The sequence below is a fragment of the Micromesistius poutassou genome (genome assembly GCF_964030765.1).
Source record: "Micromesistius poutassou genome assembly, chromosome: 15".
Taxonomy (NCBI): Eukaryota; Metazoa; Chordata; class Actinopteri; order Gadiformes; family Gadidae; genus Micromesistius; species Micromesistius poutassou.
The window spans coordinates 16,086,472-16,103,570 of NC_140285.1; the positions used below are offsets into that span (position 1 = coordinate 16,086,472).

General features: G+C 38.8%; 2 protein-coding genes across 2 annotated transcripts in view; one reads left to right on the forward strand and one right to left on the reverse strand.

The window, feature by feature from the left end:
• LOC311360159 (uncharacterized protein) overlaps positions 1-17,099 on the forward strand; it is a gene marked incomplete at both ends in the record, with an annotated part of 91,920 nt that overhangs the window by 16,263 nt on the left and 58,558 nt on the right. The window lies entirely within an intron of this gene.
• hoxc12a (homeobox C12a) lies at positions 8,210-9,818 on the reverse strand (the record flags this gene model as incomplete). The annotated part of the gene is made up of 2 exons (XM_084479876.1): positions 8,210-8,448; positions 9,233-9,818. 2 exons carry the CDS (start codon positions 9,816-9,818, stop codon positions 8,210-8,212), a joined length of 825 nt encoding a protein of 274 aa, XP_084336002.1.

A 17,099-nucleotide genomic window follows, 5' to 3' on the forward strand; every position in this document is an offset into this window, starting at 1 on the left:
AATCGTTGATTTTTTTAATTTGATAAAACGATTTTATTTACTTTGAGAAAACGTAAAACTATTTTTTTTACAACAAGACGGACAAAAGGTTAGCTGTCCAATATGCGTGCTGCATCCAAGTACAAAGAAAGCAGACAACTGTCCAGGCACAGCACTTGAATTTGACCACTAAATTCTCTACAACCACCATAAAACTCAGCATCGCTATAGAAACGGTAAAGGCTTTTGTCTTTGACAAAACTAGGTAAGAATGAGAGCATTTCGGTTGTAGAAACCCGAGTAACAATGTTACATGTTTTGGTTTCGTCTACATTTTAGCCTATGACAAACTAGAGAGCTAGAGTAGGCCTAATAATAAACCAATAGCAAGATTCAAGAGCAAGAAAATAAATGTGTTGTTTCAAGGTAATTCTTAGGTATATCTTTAATTGATATTAATTTAAACAGCTATCAGCATGGTGCACGCATCAGTTAGTTACAGTTGAATAATCGACATTTAGCATATGACACATAGGCCTACCTGTGGCCAATCCGAAAGCAAAAAGACGATACAATTGTGCGGCAACACTACTAAGAATGTGAATTTGAACATGTTTCGCTGATAGGTCTCGGCTATTTATTCAATATGCCATACATGGCATAATTTGTACTAGGCCTTTTTATTTTCTATAGGCTGTTCAGCGTGTATGCTTTTGTGTTGCAAACAGGTAGCCAATGCAATGCGAGCCTAATTTCTCAAAACCACTTCTCAAAGCCAAAAAACCGGCACACACATATATAAATATATATAAATGTGTATGTGTGTGTGTGTGTGTGTGTGTGTGTGTGTGTGTGTGTGTATGTGTGTGTGTGTGTGTGTGTGTGTGTGTGTGTGTGTGTGTGTGTGTGTGTGTGCGTGCGTGCGTGCGTACGCGTGCGTGTGCGTGCGTGCGTGCGTGTGTGCGCGCGTGTGTGTGTGTGTGTGTGTGTGTGTGTGTGTGTGTGTGTGTGTGTGTGTGTGTGTGTGTGTGTGTGTGACGATATACAAATATGTAGCATTTTGCAATGTATTCTTGGCTGGGATTCTTATTGGTCCTGATCATCTGTCCATTAAATGGCTTCTCTTAATGTGGCTTTTGGCAAATCAAAATCGAGGTGGACAATTTCCGCCTCCTGACAATTTATCCATTGACAGCTCTCGCCAAGGAGCCGTCCAGTCGAAGTAAATGTTTTGCCACAATCGTCTGCTTCCTTAAGGGGATGCAACAGTAGCCAACAGGCCACAGGCGGGGCTATGTAACGTGCCGTCTTGTTTCTTTTCTACTGACAAAAGGCGTCAAGTTTAAGAGCAGGGGTTCGAAGCAGAAGTCTGCATTACTCCAAATATCTTGGAGGTCTTAAACGCCCCTGTTATAGGAAGCAGGCTTCGGGGAATTCCAAGCGATGTGTTCCTAAAAGCACATAACTTGAACGGCTTCTGTATCAGTTCAGATATTATTCACTTATAATATATTATTACGTATATTATAAGTGACTTCTATGCGTGTTTTTGGAATCGGTCGATATGCTCAGATTTGAACTTGTAGTTCAATAAGCAAACATCAATAGGCCTACAATAGCGGCATCAATAGGACCTACATGATATTACCAAACAATACTGAACTACACCAGCACGCACACACACACACACACACACACACACACACACACACACGCACACGCTCGCACGCACACACACACACACACACACACACACACACACACACACACACACACACACACACACACACACACACACACACACACACAGTGATACATGTGGTTTTACAAACATCTCACAGTAAGCAAGCTGCTTCATATTAAAACGGCCTAAAGTCAGTGCTAAATGTGGGAAGCGCGTGTAATCATATTACTGTCCCCCCATGGCCTAGATACATTTAATTGGATGTAAGCCGGCCAGTAAACTTGGCTGCATGGGCTGCTAACATGTTCAAGCAACGCAGAATAACCTTGTTTTTACTGAGGTCCCAGTGAGTGCAGCTAATAAGAAGCGTTTGTAGTTTCGACGATTGTTTACAAGACAACGATGTCCGTTCCAGTAGGCTATATTGTATTTCCCAACACAAATATATAAATACTTACAAATAAGGTGTTGAAGGATTCCAAACTATATTAATTTTAATAGTGGTTTACGACAGATTCTTCATATTTGCGCACATTCATCGCAGCCTATTTGAGAACAGTTTAGGCATATATGTGGGCTGAATTGGCCTTATCCACATATATATGCGTGACTCTATTTGCACACATGCATTGACTGAAGTATCGTCTTCAGGTGCTGAAAAGTAGGCTTTAGTTATAGACAGGAATAAACATGAATAAATGCATTCAGGCCTTGCTTGCATAAAGAAATGGCTAACTGCAATATTTTTGATTTTGGAAATATTTGCCATTGGAAAATATTTGTTTGCTTTTAAATAGTAAAGCTATTTACACACATAACACATGTTTGTTTAACACATTTGAAGACAATCTGCGAAAATATTAAATGTTTGTGGTTTCCAATAGGCCTATGTGTTTATTGGTATGCTGAACAAAAACGAAATAGGCCTACGTCTATTAGTTAAAATGGTGAAATCTTTCCTTTCTTTTTAACCATTCATTAGTTCTCAATACGAATCGTTATGCCTCATCAACCAGGCAAATTGCATATCAAATACGAAATGAACGCATGAAGTTTGCTAATCGGATTTAGTCTACCACAGCAAAAACGTTTATTCTGACACATTTAACCATGATTTTATTTTCCTTTATCCATTATTATTTTCAATTTACACCACAATATACAGCTATAATCCAAATAATTAGTTATAACATAAAATAGGCCTATTCAATACAATACAATACAATTACAATTAAGGTTAGCTCAAATGTCAGTGTCTATGAGAAAACTTAAATATATTTTTTCTTTTTTTACTAAACATATTTTTTTAAATGAGACCTCTTAAATCATTCGTATGGTTTAATTTAGTAACTTGACACGGAAGGATCGAAGAAATTGGACTTCGATTTTGAGAACGCATTTAGCATTGGTTTCTGAAATCCTTTTGACATACTATTATGTAGTATAGGCCTACATAGGATTATATATATGATATTCTCCAAAGCTGAGACTATATTACTTTTATATAGCCTAGCTATATGGCTGTAGGAAAGAAAATATGGTTATTCAGAAGACGATGATTATTGGTAGCCCAACCCAATAACCATTCCCTCTACATTTTGATGTTATACCGTCAATATATGTCTTTACATAATGAAATTACTTGGAAATACCCTATTCCTCATAACTATCCACATATTCTACGGGATAAAATTAGATACTACGACGTCCAATCAATATAGCCCATAACTAGGAAACAAGTCTCTCAGCTCTCAATGGCATAGATCTATTGCTTTTTCATTTTACACAACGCTGTCCGTATCGCATTTACACATTCCGTCTCAGAATTAGATCAAAAGCATGGGCGCAGACACACAAATAGTGCAGGAAGCCCAGACACACGCACACGCAGGCACACGCACACACACAAACACACACACACACACACACACACACACACACACACACACACACACACACACACACACACACACACACACACACACACACACACACACACAGAAAGAGAGGGAGAGTCGTCGGAAAAAAACATTGTTTTCCTTTTCAGCTCCATGCCATAAACGGGGGTTGGCCGGAGACCTAGACCACATGACACACAAGTTCTCTGCGAAGGGCACAGAGAAGCTCTCTGACCTCTGGGACAAGGAGACAGGCCACCATAAACACATTTAGCCAGTCTCAAAGTCAAAAGTGTTCCAAGAGCAGTCAAAGGCGGTTTGAAAGACCTGCAAGGCCAAGTGAGATTGATCCAGTGTTACAACTCACATATTCCGATGGGTGTGTGAGATACCAACCAGGAACATTTGGGTTATTTGTGTTGCTAACACAAATTATGAATACGATGATGCAAATAATTCAAATGATATGCAAGAGAAGGATTGCAATATAACATATAATTGCTCAAATGGGTCCAATATGAGACAATAATCTCGTAGTGAATGAGTAAAACGTTTGCATGCGTTAGCAACAAAAGGGGATTTGAAGTTCAAGTTAAAACGTGCGTGATCAAAGACGCTCTTCGTTTTTTTAAAGAAAGTCAGTCGTATATGTCTAATTCTATTGGTATGCAGTTAATGTTTATCTTTATATCTTTGTTTATTCGATAACAATGTATATGCATACGTTTATATAGTATGCCTGTATTAAAAAAAACTTTTTCATTGTATTTTCCCTATTCTCCAATATTTGTAGTAGAGGCTATTGCCATACCTTTATATAGGCATATTAATGTTGGTTATATCAATATGTATAGATATCAATTGATTGAATGTATATATACATATCCATGTGCCTATTTATATGTCTTGTACAGGCCTACTTATCGTTATCATTGTTTAACTGTATTATTTAAATAAACTGTCAAGTGATTGTCCCATCTCCAAATACGCGTGCCTGTAGTGGTTGCAAACAGCAGTTTGTTTCAAAGGTTTGACACGAATTAAATTATATTGTATATAAATGCATGTCTACATCAGGGGATATAAGTCCGCATAGGCCTATGCACCTTTGGTACTTCGTGGTTGGGCAAATTATGAATTGATCGTATATGCTGATGAATGTGCAGATACGAGAATAGGCTATTTCAGCCTATCCTGCGGACTTTTCTTTACTTTTTTCATTCACATTAAACAACCTCGGAAAGATATATAAATAAAGGGTGTATTGTACCAAAACGGTTTACCCCAAATCCATGGGTTTTATGTCCAACTTAATTAATAGTAGGCTATATGGCCAATGCAGCATGCTTCTTATTCACTTGTACCATGTAAGTGTATACGCAAACTGGCTTATTGCATGTCGCCTATGTGTGCATGGTTGGCCTATGTATTCTGACACCTAAGCTTATAGGATAAATATAATACACATTTAAACAATCACTGTAATATGCATTTATGACGTATATTACAGATCAAACGTGGTCGTTACAATTCAGCTGAATCCCACTTGTGCGATTTGCTTAGGCCTGGGTGACGCATTTAATAGCGCACTAAACACAAGCCTTTTAATTGTGTAGTAGACCTACAAGCATAGTAGGCATAGTATTTATAGAAGGCTCGTAGTGATATTTTTCTGAATGTACAACATATATGGTCGAATCTTAAATATAGAGGACATGCCAAAACAATCTTTTGGACATGTTATAGTTATAAATGCATTCCGTCAATAACGTGACCAGCTACTATACACAATATCAATCAGTTACTACGAATAACACGTCCACGAATAAGCTGTTGATCTATGATGAAACTAAGAAGAATGCGCAGAGTCATCATTTTTTGATCCACCGGAGTAATCTTGCACAAACGAAAGATAACATTCTGGTGCCGTACCAGTCATACTGTTCGGCCTTTCAATAACACGTGATCATAACATGAAGCAAGCATCCTCTTGGTTCTTAATATATCTCTTGACATTCGTTATTTATGCAAAGAAAGGCCTCTTTTAGGGTAGTTATCAGCAAACATTGCCAACGCCTGCATGCCTTTACACAACTTTGCCAGTAGGGAGTGCTTTGTGGCATTGTATCATTGAGTCTATGCGACAAAAAGCCTATCATGTGCATTTTTTTTGCCCAAAATAAAAAAATTGAAAGTGAAACAACACGTGGTGAAGATTAGTCGATGGACACAGAACATGAACAGTACAAACAAAGAATAAGCGGACTCGTCGCTGTAAACCTCGACAGGACTGCATGCATCAGGGTGTAACTCTATTATTGCAATACCATGAGCCATGGCGTGCTTGCTGCACCATAACAGTTTGGTACAGAGAGACTTTTGATTGGGGCCAAGTTGTAGGGCAGCGAATGTATTATATTTAGATCACGTAAATCAAGTTATGAATTTGCTTTACAGATACATACAGAACATATAAAGAAATAGGCAGTTTAATTATACGAGATCTAAATGTGCGTTGCGTAGGCCTTGCCCTTGCGCAGCGGGTATCAACTCTAGATAAGCTAAGTATAGACATACCAGGGTTTGTTACATTTTTCTAAAATATGTTTGTATTTACACTGTAGACTTACAGCTAATACCATATATATCGATATATATATATATATATATATAGGCCTATATATATATATATATATATATATACATACACACACATATATATATGCTCATATAGTCAGACAGATCAATGAGACAACAACACGTTTAATATACGTATCTGTTTATTCAATAGCTTACGCGTATACATTCATAACATTTATGCTACAAGACAACGTTGCAATCCGTACAAGCGTAAAGGAGGGGAATGCAATGTGGGAAGTATAAAAGGTTTAACAACAGCCACTACATGTTCAAATGTGCCATGAACCCACCGCCATTTTCTTTTTCATATTCCTCCTGAATTGATGGCCTATAGGCTGGTATGACAGTATCCCCCCCCCCCCCCCCCCCCCCCCTCCATTAACATATAGTGAAGCCCCTCAACAACAACACATAAGATGTAGTGGAATGCGATATTGTACAATACAGTATTAACATAAATGACAATTACAAAGGGAAAGGATCCTTGACTAGGATGCAAATAGGAGGCCTATGTAATTTCGTTCAAAGATAGGTTCTGTACACAAATACAAGAAAAGGAAACGAACAACATCCAACACATTGCAGGACAACCACAACAAATAGACCTGATAAGATGTAGAAAACATTCGCAATTTAATCAATCAATAGTCATAATAACAGTAATAATACGAATAAGTATAATCATAATAAAACCAAGATCAATTTTGGTGGCTGGATTTTAACTTTTAACTCAGCTTTTGTTAACTTTTATTTGAATAGATATCAAAATAATAAAGAAAATATATATATATAAAAGAAGTTGGACTGCCTCGTCCGCTGAACGTTGCTTATAGCTAATTCACGTCAATACCATGCTTTAAATACATTACACTGCTATGGCCTACTTATATATTATAGATAATGTCATAGTTAGACCCGATACGAATACAAATGGAACTCCGGAAAGTTCATCATAAGCTATAAGATACTCATTTGCATTATGCAGTGGTGCCTCTTTCGTCAGAGCCTACATATCTTTCCTCAATGTGGCAAGCGGACTCTGCTGATTGTTGAAATAGAAAATGGATAATGTTGATTTGATTACAAAACAAAAATGAGATCCCTGCGACGTTGAGGTGGAAAACTGTATAGGTATGCTATACAATATGCCGATTTTTTGATAGCAGCTCAGAAACTGATCTCAGTCCACTATGCAACTAGTATGCAACTTTAGCACGTTATCCGGTGCTTTTTACGATTTTCAGAAGAAATTAACTCCAGAAAGTTTTGGCACGTTATGCAACAAATGGACATGAACGCAGTGATCATAGGCCTGCATAAACTGGAGAGGGGGCGATGTGCCCTGTCCTCCTACTCTGAAGTCATTCTTGCTGTCCATGACCGTGAACGTGTCCACAACACGTGCGGAAAGCTGTGGTAAATATATGCATAACGCCCCGATTCCCAAACAAGTATTTCGTTAGGCATACGTTAAGAAACCGCCAAAGACTTTAAGCTAGTATAGTAAATACATTTATAGTGAAATGATGGCGTGTGTCTCTCCCAGCTCCTCAAAACGTAGCTACTTTTAGGACTATTTTGATTTCACGTGGACCTGCCTTCCTCCCCATCCTCATGGCCAACGAGAAAGTATTGGTGGTCCATTAAATATAGCATCGCAACCTCAACCACATTTGGGGGGTATTTAGGACGTTACCTCTTATAATACAAGAAAGGAAAAAACACTTTATGCAACTTATATATGTAATATCACAGCTTTGCGTTTCCCACCATAAGATAGTCCTACTGACAAACAATATTGAGACAGCGCACCTTAGGAAACCACTGTCCGGTGTGGATGGCATGTCCACGACTAATATAAGCTACTCCCATCAAAATATTGGGAAGTCCAGATTGTAAATCCCTGCTACGTAAGGGTAGATGTAGCCTATATACATGTATTAAAAGAAAATCTATAGGCCTACGACGATGTATCTGTACTGCCTATTGATTCTCCTTATAGCCGGCTCTAAAAGTAGGCCAGGGCTTGCTCTCTCAGCATAAGTCTCTTCTTCTTCATTCTGCGGTTCTGGAACCAAATCTTAACTTGTTGGTCGCTGAGGTTCAGGCGATCCGAGAGCTCCCTCCGTCGCTGTCTGGTGATGAACTCATTTAGCATGAATTCACCTTCGAGCTCCGCCAGCTGAAGTTTGGAATAGGGTTTGCGTTTCTTTCTGGTCCTGGTGTGCATCGGGTACCACGGAGCACCTGGAGGGGCCACACAGCGGATTAGTCACAATCTTTAAAAGAAGAAATTGCTCCCAGGAGTTAATTGGGTGGCTGCACAAGATGTCGAATATATGTATTTCTATTCCTGCATATCTAGAAAATCACAAGAAAAATATGTGGACATGCAAAACGAATAGGATTTAACATCTTCATATTTAAAGACCACCGGTTTGTAGTGGTCTTGTCACGACCCTTTTATTGTACAGTTAAAGTTACCATGACGTGATAATTACTTGAATATACCCTTGCTTATTTGCGAGCTTCAAAGCACATTAAATAACTCTTGAGCACACCGCCACATATATTAATTCTGTTTACGAGTCATTAAAAGAAAACTCTCCTTTCAATGCAGTCAACCAGGGCGAGTTCCCCCTTAAATCATCGCTCCATTTTGAACGTGTTTTAGGGGAATAGCCTATGCCAAGATGCAGGATTGCATTTGCCAAATACCACGTAGACTACAGTCGTGTTTAGCCGATTGGCGACATGCTTACAACATGAAGATCTTCTGTGAAATGCGTCGTAGTAATTACAGCTTCACACACAAACACATGGCATATGGGGGTATTATAGGGCAGCCCCTAGCGGCGCTTGTGGACCACCTCAAGTGTCCAGCAGGCTCATAAAACAATAAATGTTGCAGCTTAGTAACAAAGACTAGGTTTATTTTGCAACTAAGCCAAGACTATATGCAAAATACATAGAAACGATACAAGGCGATAGTGTTGTTAGCTGTGGATGGGGGGGGGGACACAACACCCACCTCCGCCTGCAGCTAGGTTGCTTGCATGATTTCCCGGTGACACCAAGGTCTGTGTGTCGCTGGATGAAGCTTTGCTCCCCTCGTTAAGAAGGGACGAGCTGGAGTCGGATTCCAGAGACTGACAGGACGGCGGGTCTTGCGCTAGTTGCTCAGCACCGTAATCGTATTTGGAGAAGGCAGCGGTGCTGCCCATTCCACCGTGCATCCCGTGGTCGGGCGGTAGGGATGATGTGTCTCTCGTCCTATCCTCCCGTTTGAGGCTGTTGCCACCACCTAAGCAGCTCTCCCTATTCCCGTTGCTATAATAACATTTGCTCTCTTCGGGTCGGGTGATTTCACACGACCGGTTGAACGAAGGGTTGATGGAGACGGGGCTGCTAAAGTAGGATTGAGAATATCCATTGCACGGCTCCGTTGGATTCCACGGGAGGGAGCAAACATTGTCCCTTCTCGGGTAGGATAGAGACGGTAAGCCCGCCAGTTGTCCCCCTGAGGCTCTAAAATTCGGAAAGTAAAATGTGTCTCCAGTGTGGATGTTTACTAAAGGTCCCACAAACCCTGGATTAAGGAGATTATGCTCGCCCATTTCCGCGGGCCCGACCAACAGCTTCTAGTTTATTGCAATCTGACATTTAACATAGTTAAACCTGGGAGGGCCACTGATTGGCCGTCCTCCGGTCACGTGGCCAGGGTAACTTATGCTATACTCATGGTACCACCCACTTGCTCCATCTCAGACAAAACAAAACATTAACTCGTGTATTACAGGGGTTTATATGCTTTTTAAAAATACTATAAATATTTTATTAAAAGTGTAGAATCGTGTTCTTTTCTTCACCAGAACTCCATGGAGTTAAATCTGAGAATGTCTCCTGTTACCAAAGTGGCAGTGTCTCTGGCCTCGTATCGTGTCTTTATAAGATGGCAAACGCCTTTTACATAGACTATTTGTTATGAAAACTACTTATGTCCTATAGGAATGAGTGGACGCATATGGCATCTTGTTTTCAAGAGTATTATGGTTAAATTTGATGTCATATAAAGCTGTGATGTCCTATTTTATAAGCTTGTTTTAAGAAAAGACTGATGCTCATTGCCTCCCTCCACTCATATTTACAGTAACGGGGTCAGCAGGTTGAAGCCCTTGGCTCTGTAAAAAAAAAATCACGATATTATATAAGATTACTTTTACAAGATATATTTCAAATAATATCCTCTACTACACCTCACATGAGCAACTTTAACAGATACCTCCTATAAACGTTCCCGGCCAAACTCTGGTGGGATTGTTATAACTCTCACAATTCTTTTATATGAATTTTACAAGATAGTAGAGGGCACTTAACAGATTCAATAATCGGAAACACTTGCTACTATTTCTTGCTAATTAGGCCTGGATGATTTGTAAACACCACTTGAAAATGAGTTCAAATAGTTGTGTGGATGTGTATACGCTATGAAATACACGATATAAACACATCTAACAAGTATCCAAAACAAGAGGGAAAAAAACTCTTTAGTGAACTACGAAACACTCGGACGCTGAAATATAGGCTATACAGTGCATTGCGCTGAAGTCCCCATGTGGTTCCACAACACATGATTGAACATCTCCACATAAATGAAAATACCCCAGCAATTACTCTTGCCATGTAATCAATCAAACAAATAATCAATCAACCGATCAATCACTCAATCAGCCATTAAACATATATTAATATAATAATGCATAAATAGTTTTGATGTAGGGCAATCTCAGATTACCCAAAGGTAAATATGGATGGGGTATGTATGACAGAAATAAAAAAAATAATAAAAAATAATAAAAAATATATATATATACGTATATGCTACGAGTATATAACCTGCCTGGGTTTGTATATTATTATATGTATTATTATATTATTTATATACTATATATATATATATATATATATATGTGTGTGTGTGTGTGTGTGTGTGTGTGTGTGTGTGTGTGTGTGTGTGTGTGTGTGTGTGTGTGTGTGTGTGTGTGTATGAAGTATAGCATATAGCTATTTATGTTAAAATACGTTACGTGAACGTTAGATGAACAAACACCAAATTTAAGTTTTATTCGAATGACAAAGAAAAATGTATGTGTGTGTGTGTGTGTGTGTGTGTGTGTGTGTGTGTGTGTGTGTGTGTGTGTGTGTGTGTGTGTGTGTGTGTGTGTGCGACGTGGTACTCTTCACGTGGGAGCACCTCGGGTTGTGGGTTCACCATCTGGCGACGGTGAACTTGATTTTGAAGCCAATTTATGAAAACATTAAAATGGAGACCGTACAATTTTAAAATATATACAAAAGCATAAATATTGAGAAAACAAAGGTGAACGCGCATGGCACTATGAATAGCGTTGTGATTGAAAGCCAATGTGCTTAAAATTTGTTAACTGCGGTGATTAAAGTATAACTATATTCGGAACATGGTTGAAGGTCTAATGGTTAATTAATAAAAACAATAATAAAACAATTCATAGTGGCCATTTTAACTAGGTGTTAATATTAAGTTATCAACGTATTAGTAACACCGTGAGACCACTGGTCAACTTTATTGTGTAGGCCTAGTTGTAGGCTACAGTAGGCCTAGGTCCTGTATTAATACTTTTCACATGCGTGCTGAATGGTGCTGATCGAGTGCGACAATTTTGCCAATGGAGTGTTATGTGAGAACATTAGCATTCATTTAAACGCTGGTTTCGAAGCAATGTGCAACTCAGTCGTTATTTGATATCCCCATCCGCCACTTGTGAGGATGCAGCCTATCGCACTGGCACCCGAGGTCGCTCTACCCCTAAATAGAACGAAAAAGATAAATGTTAACAGGTGACGCTCCCAGGGATTCTTCACCGTTTTGTACGCTATTGCACAATGCGTGCATGTGCCTTTCCCGTGGGCTAATTGAATATATTTAGGAAGTCTCGCGATACAAAAATCATCAATCCATTAGATATATTTTATGACTCGTCTCAAGAGCATCTGGTGTCTTGGCATCAATGCGGCTTCCTGTGTTGTCACAATAAAGGTAGGCATTGCAAAATGTCCCGCTGTACGCCTCTGAAAGAAATGCTCCTTACCAAAAAAGGTTACCAATTTACCTCGTAGGCCATGCTTTGTGCCTCGTTGCTCCTCTCCCACGCATCCCATCCACTGCTTCCAGAGTTCCCCCAATTCCAATACAAAAATAAAACCTCTTCTATAGGCTATATAAATGGTGTACAATTTTCCGATTACAATTCTAAATTCTAATTCTGATTCAAAATAGGCCTGAAGTAGACCTTGGAAACATGGTCAGATGCTATTAGAAACAAAACAGTTGTTTTAAGTTACTTGAGCACAGCAGTGGTCAAGGTCACTGTCTAGTACACCGCCTGCACGCATAGAATGTACTCTCTTGGAGTCCCCTGCTGCAGCCCAGACAGGGAATCATCGAAACAATGGAAGTTTTCTGCCCTTTTGTCTCTCTGAATTTGTGCAGACAACCGCTTGCCATTATGGCCCACTGAATGGTAGATTAGCCTTTGGAGATAAAGAAAACTGCTAGGCTACAACACACACACACACACACACACACACACACACACACACACACACACACACACACACACACACACACACACACACACACACACACACACACGAAGGAACGCACACACACACACACACACACACACACACACACACACACACACACACACACACACACACACACACACACACACACGAAGGAACGCACGCACACACCACACGTACACACACACACGCACACACTCACACACACAGACAGACATTACACAGACGTATATTTGTGTCTAATATATAAACAATTATATATATATATATATATATATATATATATATATATATATATATATATATATATATATATATATATATATATATTCAAATGATTCAAATGACTTCGAAATGACTTCGAAAATGTGGGTGTATTTCATCAATAGAGCAAAATGTAACCGAAAATGTAACTGCCTGCGATAAAGTTGGCTACATACATAGTTTTGGTAACTGAGCCTTATCTGTAAAAAATAAATAAATAAAGATAAAACATGATAATTGACGATATTAAATCACAATAGAATAGTGCTATGTGTTAGGACAGATAATACCACGTAACGTTTCTGAAATGTCGAAAGCATTTGGATAGCTTAGGCTACTTATCTTCCAAATAATGAACAACAAAAATGACGTGTAAAAACTTAATCCACATCACTTAGCTAGTTTTCGTTATTAAAAATAATGCCCGGAAAAAAGAACGATAACTAGTTCCGAATATAAATAAATAACTTAAAAAACATAACAACAACTAACATAAAAAAAAATGTTGGTAAAGGACTATAGGCCTATGATGTTGACACATTTGAACTTTAGATACACGTTATGTCAAGTGAAGAAATTCTTATTTCCAAAGCGGTAACTGTACAATGATATACTATTATCATATCCTGCACACGAATACCACAGGCCTGTGGCAAATCTGGTGTGTGTGTGTGTGTGTGTGTGTGTGTGTGTGTGTGTGTGTGTGTGTGTGTGTGTGTGTGTGTGCGTGCGTGCGTGCGTGAGTGCGTGCGTGCGTGCGTGCGTGCGTGCGTGTGTGTGTGTGTGTGTGTGTGTGTGTGTGTGTGTGTGTGTGTGTGTGTGTGTGTGTGTGTGTGTGTGTGCGTGCGAGCGTGTGTGTGTGTGTGTGTGTGCGTGTGTAATTACATGTGTGTATTTAACCATGCATATTTGTATGCAAGCGGCTGCATGTTTGTATGCGTGTGCGAGCCTAACTGTCATTAAGTGTAGTCATGTTGACCAAAACGCTACATATCAACGATTGATATTTCCTAAACTGAGATCTAAGCTACTCTTAAGATGACTAAACCTATCTAAAACTAAAGTAAATAACTTACAACACGAATATAGTGCTACAACTTTAAGCTAAAACAGTGACTTGAGTTTTTCAGATAACGCGCCAAAGGAAGCTTTACTTAGCGTAAAGATATGGTATGCACTGCATATTATCAACAGTTTGAATAATCCTGTATAATCCCCCGGAAATCATTAGGTTTCTAAATAAAATTCCCAAATCCATAGTCCTCCACACAACAAAGAAGGCCTTTAGATAGGCCTACTTAGCCTATTTGTACAGCCGCCTAGGCGTTTTCTTAAATGTCATAACCAGTATTATAAAGGAAACACTAAATTATGCATTATTAGTGTAGGGCTACAGGGTAATCGTGTGTAGGACAACGTAACGATGATAAAGGTCGCCAAGGCTTTAAACCAAAAATAGGCCAAACACGAAGCATAACACCTGGACACACACAAAAGGCGACCTGGCAGCAGGTCTGAAAGACTTCCTGATATTTCCACATCATCACCAGCAGAGGTTATCAGCCGCCCTCAGTATTCTGCTCTGCCCTCAAGGCCTGCAGCACTCTCAGCCCTGACGACTGCAAAATACATAAAATCAAGTCCACTTCTTCAAGAATTTAAAACAAGGCGTTGACATAGGCTTTATATAACCTGTATATAACGAGACATCACGCAGGGCTATAGCCGGTATCTTATTTTACTTATTTGGCTGCTTATTGTACCTATTCATAATTAATAATTCCAATGGTGCAGCAGGCACGGCGCTGGGAGCAAGCTGTACAGTTGTTATAAGATAAATCAGGGACTTATTCATTATCATTGTCATGTTCGCCTATTTAGCAGAAGTATGTTGTCCTTTAACGCATAGTGAATTTGAAGCGTGTAATTAATTCTTAGTGTAAGCTAGTTGCTATAAGTTTTTGTAGCTAAATTTATACAAATATATTTGATATTTGGTTTTCCAAAGCATGGCCATTTGCTATTGCGGACAAATCATCAAAAAAGCTACTGTTATTGCTCTCTACTTATTATTAGCCTACTGTTACTGCTATTAAATAACGAGGTGCGAACGAAGAAAGATACAAATAAAGGTTATTTCAACTAGGAGAACTTTTGAAACTCCGTCACGATGAGAAATAGAAATGTAATATAAATTAAATTGAGTTTTGAAAAGCTCCCTTCATTTGCATGAACGTCTGCATTCGTCCAAGAAAGATAAAATACATTTAAAGAATACATCTCAACGTAGTAGTAAGAAAATGTCCATACCTTTAATCGTTACTGTGCGAGCGGAGTTATATGTGCGTTTATTCTAGCAGCACGGCTAAGTAGACACTAGGCTGCGTGATTGCTGGTGTCAGTGTGGGATGTCAAAAGGGTCTACCTGTCCTTCTTGGTCAATACCAGACACCTCATAATGAATTCAAGAAGTCACTGGCGGCGTCACACGCATATTCAGTACAATCACCTTCTACACAAGTTCTAAAAACAGGGAGGAAATCCTGCATTGTAATGGATTGTTCTTAGAGATGGTCAAAAATTCAGGTCAGAGGATATCACTACACTTCCCCTTTTTTATGTATTTATGGCATGTCATTAAGTCTGGCAGTCTAGACAGGGAAATAACACCTTGTTTGCTCGCAAACAAACCGTCGCCATTGGTGTCCAGCCCCCTATATATTATTCACAATCTGCCGTGATGTCAAGGTCAAAGTGACCGCATAGTCATGGTCAAGGGTAATCCAGGAGACCAAAAATTGACAGAAGGGTCTAAACTTCAATTGATGCAAAGTAAATAGCCTATATATAACAATACAACAATACAAAGTTCAACCCAAACTCATAGAATAAATGCTGTTGAATAGCAAGGCACTGGAGATATAAAGACATGTAATCGGTTGATTCGCTATATATATATATATATATAGGTAAAAACATGTGCTTAACCAGCGTGTTTTTTTTTTCCGAATCCATATAGGCTTATGTTAAACACAACATTAAGAAGGCCTATTTTATTTAATTGACAAACTTCGTCCGATTGTCCGATTATGCCGCATTGCAATTATGTTCCTCTGTTTAGTCTATTTACACATAGCCTACTAACATGAGTAAAATACTAAATGAAGTCTCGAGGAGACGGACCTTTTTCTAATCCCACATTTATATGAAGCTTTATAGCTTGATTGTTGCCTAATTGATGTAGGCCTCATGTGTGCAACAACCGTTATCATATCTGATTTTATAAGCCCATTAAGAAAAAATCATACATTATTATAATTCGTCTTTTTATTATTATTATTATTATTATTATTAATAATAATAATAATAATAATAATAATAATAATAATATGAAGACCTAGGGATAATAAGGTGGTTTTTGTATCCGACGAGTGCTCAATTTGATTATTGAGCACACGTGTGTATTATCTAAGACTATATTATCTAAGACTAAGACTATGCTAAACAAGTGCGAAAGTAGAAGTTTGGAAAAAAGTATTCAAATAAGCCTACAATTGCAGAAAGGTAGGCTACAATTTTCTATCCGTGTGCGTGTGTGTGTGTGTGTGTGTGTGTGTGTGTGTGTGTGTGTGTGTGTGTGTGTGTGTTATTCGCGTGTGTGTGTGTGTGTGTGTGTGTGTGTGTGTGTGTGTGTGTGTGTGTGTGTGTGTGTGTGTGTGTGTGTAATATCAAAAGCGAATAACATCTATATGTGTGTATGATTGAATCGCTGGATAACCTATTTTAGATCACAAGACATTCGACCGCATGCTACAAATAGACAAGAATCATCTTCTTTGTCATAGAGTCTGATGGGATGAAGACTTAAATAGCTGATCAACATGGCCGTTCTGATTGACGGAGGGAGACATAGGGACTACATACCTTCATCATATATAGTATAACCGTCCAGTAGCCAACCAGACCTTACACTTCATTCGTCCCTTGTTGTCCATAAGAAGTTTTCATAA